Source organism: Gallus gallus, chromosome 3 (assembly GCF_016699485.2).
Source record: "Gallus gallus isolate bGalGal1 chromosome 3, bGalGal1.mat.broiler.GRCg7b, whole genome shotgun sequence".
In the NCBI taxonomy this organism is placed as follows: domain Eukaryota; kingdom Metazoa; phylum Chordata; class Aves; order Galliformes; family Phasianidae; genus Gallus; species Gallus gallus.
In genome coordinates this window covers 38,298,179-38,305,509 of record NC_052534.1, presented here as the reverse complement: position 1 = coordinate 38,305,509, position 7,331 = coordinate 38,298,179, and the positions used below count along the sequence as shown (strand labels likewise).

Genomic DNA, 7,331 nt, shown 5'->3' with positions numbered 1-7,331 from the left:
CAGGGAAAAAAAAGGGTGCAGCTAATAGGACAATAAGTCACTGTACTCTGCAATAAATACGAACTGTTCCCTCTTACAGAGTTCTGCCATTTTAAAAAACACATTATTTCCTAACTTGTGCATGACTGTAGGTGTTTTATTGATTTAAAAGTAGTAAAAGGTTCGGAAAAGCCATTCACAGCATCACCAGTTTGGTACTGCATATAATACTGGGTGGCTCCTACCTACACTGAATCAAATCCTGCTCAATTTTGCCCACTGAATAGGTATTATAGTGTGTATAAATACATACTACATTTAGTAGTGTTTTCTCTTTATCTTGTTGCTTACTCTTGCATAGCATTGCTAGCTCATTCACTACTTTTTCTCTCCTCACATTATAAATTGTAAATCAGCTCCACAAATCCTCAATAAGTTGATGACTTCTGCCCGAGGAGGTGGTGGAATCACCATCCCTGGAGGTGCTCAGGAAACACGCAGATGTGGCACTGAGGGATGTGGTTAGTGGGCATGGTGGGATGAGCTAGTGGTTGGGCGAGGTGACCTTAGCGGTTTTTTCCAATCTTAATGATTCAGTGAAGTTCAAGACCATGTGGATTTGTCTTTTAGCATTCGATTACACAGCACGTTTTGGTTCTAACTACAATACATGACTAACATAGTAGAGAGTAGAATTCATACTGTAATGTCCACAGCAGCTTTTAAGAAGAAGCACTGTTTATAGCAAGGCTTGGTAAGACCTGAGGAGCTGTAATTTTGAAATGTTGTTTAATTATTTCAGTACATGTTAAATTGTTCCCTCCCATGCATTTCCTTCTCTCTCAGAAGGTGAATGCTCAGTTCAAGCTTGCCAGCACTGCCACCCAAGCTGTCCCAAATCACTTGTCTGCATGACAGGGGAAAGTGTTATCGCACATCTATCATCCAATTTACACCTTGAAATGACAGCAGCTGGCAAAGAAGAAAACAGCAGAAAAGCAGTCTTTTGGAGGAATGGGTATGGAATGAGATGATTCTGGAATATCAAAGTGGAGAAGCATGCCATGGGGACTCTGAATTCCATGGTAGCTCTCAGCGAATGCGTGTAGAATGAGACTGGACTTCAGTGGCCTGACTGGAAAGCCTAATCCCATTCTTGCTTTTAACCACTGCTGCTGATCTGACCTTCTGAAGGGACTGACGTGAAGCTGCTCACCTGCAGCTGAGCACAGGTCGTGTATGTCTGTGTAGAGTGCACATCCAAGCTTTTGTGCTTGAGGTTAGGCTGCGTGTGAAACCTGTGCTTGAGAGACGGGCCGGTTCCCGCGCTCCCGCTTCCCTCGCGCTCCCAACGGGCGGGGAGAGAGACCGCCGCTACGGCCGGGCGCAGGGCTCCCCGCGAGGCGCCGCCGGCCGGCAGGGGGCGCGCGGCGCGGCCGTCACCCGGCGATTGGCGACACGCGCGGGGCTCCCCCTGGCGGCGGCCGGCGGCAGCTCGCGGGCGGGGGGCGCGGGGCGGCGGCGGGGGCCGGGCAGGGCGCGCTCCGCAGGCGGCAGCGCCTCGCAGCCGGCAGCGACGGCCCGCCCCTCTTCTGCGCGCCTCTTCTCGCCGGGCAGTATCGGCCCGGGGACCCTCTGCTGTGGCCGCCGCCACCTCGCCCGCTCCGTGCCTCCTTCTCGCCTGGTACCTGCCGGTGAGCGCCGCCGGCTCGCCTCGCCGTGAAGTCTGGGCGCCCCGCAGCCCTCGCTGCTGCTCCCCATGGGGATCCGGGAGTTCCCCAACGGCTCCGCGCGGGGCAAAGCAGCCACCCTGTGAGTACGGCCGCGGGGCGGGCGGGAGGGACCGGGACACCCACCACACCCCAGCCCATCTCGCGGCACCTGCGGGGAAAGTTGTCGGAGCCGTGGGGCCGCCGCGCGCTGTCCGGAGGGCGGCGGCCCCTGACGGCCCTCTCCCGTCCCCCAGCGGCATGCGGCGCTCCCCCGATGTCAGCCCGCGGCGGCTGTCCGACATCAGCCCGCAGCTGCGGCAGCTCAAGTACCTGGTGGTGGACGAGGCCATCAAAGAGGACTTGAAGTGGTCCCGCTCCGTGGAGGACCTCACCAGCGCTTCCGTGGGGCTCACCTCCATCGAGGAGAGGATCCTCCGCATCACCGGCTACTACGGCTACCAGCCCTGGGCCGCCAGCTACAAACGTGAGTCCCGGCGTGGGGCTGCCGCGGGTGGAGGGGGGCTGAGTTTGCGCCTGTAGCCCTCGGGCGGGTGCTGGGGCGCGGGAGTGCCTGCAGCCACGAGCTCCGCTGCTGAGACCGAGGGCCGGGTACCGGTGGCAGTGCTGCGGGTGCACCTGGGGTGCTGATCTCTGTGTTTGTGGCAGCTGTGAAAAAGCCCCGCTGCGTTCATCCGCACGCTGTTTTTCCAAAGGGACGCTTGAGGAGACTGTCAGATTTTCACAGTGTCTAATCTCGGTTTTTGTGTTTTTTTTAAATGCCTTTCTTGCATCCGTGGAACTGTTTCTTCCATATTCCTACACCTGAGCAAGAAACTTAGTACGATATCAGCGAGGAGAAGCCCAGCTGTGTTCCCCATAGGCATGACTTAGAAAGGCAGCGAGACCTCGGGGGGCTGTGGTACAGCAGCTAGTGCTTTTGGCATGTAACGCTCCCTGTCTCTTGCCTGTCTTTTATCTCCACGGGGATTACTGCATGACTTCAGGAGTTCTAAAAATAAGTTACCCATTAACTGAAGTCATAAAAAGTATCTTTGGTTGTTTTAATGTTGTTTGTGCCGTCATAGGGTTCTTGTTGTTGAAATGACCGGGCTCTAACAGAAGTGGTTGCTTTGCTGGGCATGTGGGTTCTAACCAAGTGATTGTTTTCACGTTGTGCTTTCCTAAGTATTAAGTGTAAGCATCCTGAAATGTTTGCTCGTGGGTGATCTCCTTGCAAGTGTGCTTCCTCATGAAAGTGATGCAAGAAAGCGTGTTACACAGGATTTGCTCCATTTTTTACTGAGGAAGAGCTACTTCTAATTGCCTGATAAATAGGGCCTTACTGATGAAAATTCCTCTGTAAGAGCCTTTATCTTTTTTTTTTCCTCATTATTTTTCAACACAAATATCTGATATTTGCTACTTTACTCATAGGGAGTATGGAATTTCTGTAAGAGCAATTCCATTGCGTGGATGGGGACCATTCCTGAGAGTAAAGCTTATTCAGGTCAGTTTTCAGGATCAGGTGGTGTGTTAGTGCCAGATTCAGTTGGATATTGGTGCCTGCATCTGACACAGTGACTAATAGTCCAGCTGAAGTCGCACTGAGCCACTGTGGCAGATCCTTCTGAAATAATAAAGGTCATGCTAACTCTTCAATTACAACTTTGTGTTGAAATACATAACTGTCTGAAAAAGTTGATTGCAAGCCTGAGCTTGCTAGTCTCATTACATGTTCTCTTGTAGCTTGTTCTGAATAACAAAAATGCATACTGTAGTTGCAGTGGAACACAAATACCCAAATTGTCTGAGTCTCTTAAGTTTGTGCCTAACAACAATAGGTGATAGGAAGTCGTTGTCGATTTTAAATCCGAGTTGATAGGGATGTAGGAAAACAAAACAAAAGACCCAAAAGAGAAGTCCCAGCTCTCTAGCTGATAAAACATGGCATGGCTGAAGCAGAGCTGTGTTGATGTATATCAGCTGAAGAGCTGACTGAATGCATGTAAATGGGGTGAATCACCTGAAGTGGGAAAATAACTTTGGAACGGCTACTTTGAAACCTCTTTAAATAGTTTTACTTTGAAACCTATTTAAATAAGTCCATCAATTTGGGTTTAGGCAGTTAGGCTTGGGATATGGATTTTACTTGTGACTTTCAATTTAATAGGTTTAATTGGCCCAAGAACTGCAATCAAACAATTTTTATTAAGCTCAAATTACTCCCTTGTGCTTTTTGTCATCTTATTGTGTGTGCTTGTAGACGTTTGTGTTGTTGGCACTCTGTAAATAATGAGTGTAATTAATGAATTGCATGAATAATGAATCTGCATTCTGGAAAACAAGTCAGTAATCTTGTCTGATCAGATCAAATTTTATCTGTATACTTCTATGACGTTCTGATTATTGTAATTAAATCACGTGCAGGTCTAGATCTCTTTTTTTCCACACAAGGCAGTATTCCTCAGATACGTCATTTAGACTGTTTATATGTATTTAAAATTGACATGTCCAGGAAGCTCTGCTAGATTCTATGAAATTCCATGAGGGCAACCACCAAAGGTACTCAGGGAGAATGTTGCCATGATCCCCAAATTGTCTCAGAGACTACTTCTGCTGGGGTAAAGGACTGACCTTTTAAAACAGGTTGGGATATCTCAAGGTTACGGACCAGCTCCTGTGTTTAATATACTCATAAATAAGATAGAGAGAGGGGAGGAAGAAGTGAAAATTTGCCAAAATCATAAAATATAGATTGGATAGAAAAGGAAAGGACTCTGCATTGCTCTGGGGAGAACTGATTGAGTCAGGTGAATAGCCCAGATGTTAACAAACGACACTCAGTATCACAAATAGAAGCCTCCTGTTCCCTGAAACTGCTAAAATGACCAGTGCAGCCTATGAAGTTTCACATCATTTCGTCAGCTTGTGAGACGGAATAGGCTGGGACTGTATGCAGCTCAGTGAAGACCTCTGCTGTTTGTCTGTACTTGCAAACCAGATTTTAGGAACTGGAATAACGTAATGTGCTTTTGCGTTGTTATGATGCCTTCAGAGAATTTAGTGGTACAGCCTGGTGAAATATTGTGCAATATTGGTTATTTTTTAAAAAAGTATAGATTAAAGAAGGCTCTAAGATGAGTAAGGGAAAGAATACAGACAGTCTGTAAAGAGTCTCAAGAGTTTTGGCTGTTCATCTTAAAGAGGTAAGAACAGCAGTGTGTAAGTTACTGGTACATGTTGCTCAGGATATGGAGTTTTTCTTCTTACTGCGTCATAAGAGAAAAACAGATGAACACTCAAGCTGAAAAGCCATCAGTTAATAATAGAAAAAATGTTTTTTGAAGAAACATATCAAATACAAGGGACTGTTGATCTTGCCACTGCTGCAGATTACAATAGTTTGGGAAAATATTGGAGAGAATATTAAGCTTCACTGTTCATAATACAATTTGGTGGGAGAGGTGGACCATATTCTTCCTGAGGGTCTCTTGCACTTTCCTCTATAGCCTCTGCCAATCTTCAGAAAGAGGATGGGAGTGTGGCATGATCCAATCTAGCAGTTCTTTCTTTTCTGAAACTCTTGCTACTGAGTTTCAGTGTAAGTAAATATGGGAATAACTGCTCTTGAGTCTAAATCAAATATTCATATTTTTTCCATGGGGATAGTTTGCAGCACGTGACTTAAATTCTCAAATGCAAAGGCAAGGGGGAAGAAATATGCAAGATGCAGTAGAATCATAGTCTGATACAGATGTGTCAATGATAGAACTCAGTATTTATGCAATCATTGATATCAATGAGAAGTATGTTAATTGACTTTTTTAAATTAGCACATAATGATCAAAGAATTTCATTTAAAGAAAAAAAACCCCACAAAATTTGTAGATCCCATTAACAGTCTATTTGTTGTTTGTAGATCAAACTGTTGTTAGGGCTGTATCATCAGTGCTGTTCTCTTTCACAGAGGTGAAATAAATTACCATGGTTTCTCTCTCTAAAAACCTGTGAGTTATGTTTGACAGAAAAGACAAGGTGAACAGCCGTATTTTAAGTTTCCATTTGGCACCACATGGGGAATTAGCTTCTAAATGTTTTTAGAAGTGTTTTACCTAAGAACATTTCTGCGCTTGAAGCATACAGCTGTCACTGAACTGTTGAACTGTCTTGCTGATCTGTATGGAAGACTTTCTATTATTATTCCTATAGTAGTTGATGGGAAGCTTATTTCTACCTGAAACATTCACAGCTAGCACCGTTGTCAAATGTTATTTTTTTACATTGGCTAGGACTGTTCTGTAGTTATTTAATATCACAGTCTGTCGTTACGTGATTAGTATTTTAAATACATTAATGTGGATTTGAGTCAGCTATCCCAGTTTTGCAGTCTGCCCCTTCCTACAGATCATCTACACACATATACTCCTTGTTTAAGATGAGGGTCTGTCTTCTAAAGGAGGGACTTTTGTGTATCCTTAGGATGTGTTCTTAAACACAGACTTGTTACAGACAAATCAGGGTTATAGGTGTCCCTCTCTCCTTCCAGATGCCTGAGAGACCTCTTAGCATCACACTTGTATTCAGTTACATACTTTGTGTGGTTACCGGTGCTACTCATAGAAGGAATATTAGGAAAATAGCGTGTACTTCTAATTCCCCTCAGTGCTACCTAGTAGGAATTGACTTCAGTATGTAGTTCATGGCTTGTGAACATTTCTGAGACTTTGGCCTGGTGTGTAACTGCAGGTTGTTGCAGTGACTTCTTTTAAGCGGCCTGTTGTTCTCCAGGTGGAATGGAAAGATTGTGTCCACCAATTTTGAATACTTCCCGCTCTGCTCCTCCCTGCTAGCTAAAGAGTGGTTCTCTGTTTTCAATGTTTCTCTACTGCTACTTCAACAACACAACAAGCTGTGGGGTTTTAATGCCCAGATTATCAGCCTACTATTCATACAGCATGTAGCACAGAAGGTCTTGACCTGGAGATGGAATTAAATGCTATTACCAGTGTAATATAAACAACATGTTGGAACACATTGGCTTACAAATCTTCAGAGTGTTTCTCAGAAAGCATGAATGTCTGACTATTAAAATGTCACAATTACTGGACTTAGATATCCTTTCAAGGGAGTATTGGTTTCAACTAATTAAAGCTATGAGATTTTAGCTGTACAAATAGAAGTTATACAGCTGAAGTCCAGTGTTTACAGCTCATTCTCCTTATGGTCTGCTTTTCATGTGGAATTTACATTGAATGCTGTAATTTTCACAGTTGTTAAAAGCAAATCCAGTGGGGTTATGAATCAGGAGAAAAATACTAATGTGTGAAAAATGTGCAAATACCGTTTTTGTAGTATTTACAGCTGAGCGAGAACTCAACTTGTTTTTGAGCTGGCATACAGGAATCTCCAGAAGTTTAAAGACAGAAACTGAGGAGCAGTTCTCTCTGGGGAAAGCCATCTTCATGCCAACTGTGAGCAAATAATTTAAAACTGATACTTGTTTTCCACAACATAAATATGAAGGTCATGCTCTTATAACTGGTGCAGTACTTTGATGATACCCTTCATGTTGCTGTTCCTAAGCTCAAGTGAATTGTGATTTTGCATAAACCAGGACTGTTACTGGCTTACATCCATGTG

General features: G+C 44.8%; 1 protein-coding gene across 2 annotated transcripts in view; it reads left to right on the top strand.

Annotated features, from left to right (window-relative positions):
- The first annotated feature begins 1,597 nt into the window (after positions 1-1,597).
- SLC35F3 (solute carrier family 35 member F3) overlaps positions 1,598-7,331 on the top strand; it is a 147,528-nt gene continuing 141,794 nt past the window's right edge. For both annotated transcript variants that reach the window (XM_004935481.5, XM_419560.8), the window contains exons 1-2: positions 1,598-1,791; positions 1,946-2,175. In XM_004935481.5, the coding sequence (XP_004935538.1) occupies positions 1,739-1,791; positions 1,946-2,175 (283 nt within the window). In that variant the 5' untranslated portion in view covers positions 1,598-1,738. The remainder of the gene's footprint in view (positions 1,792-1,945; positions 2,176-7,331) is intronic.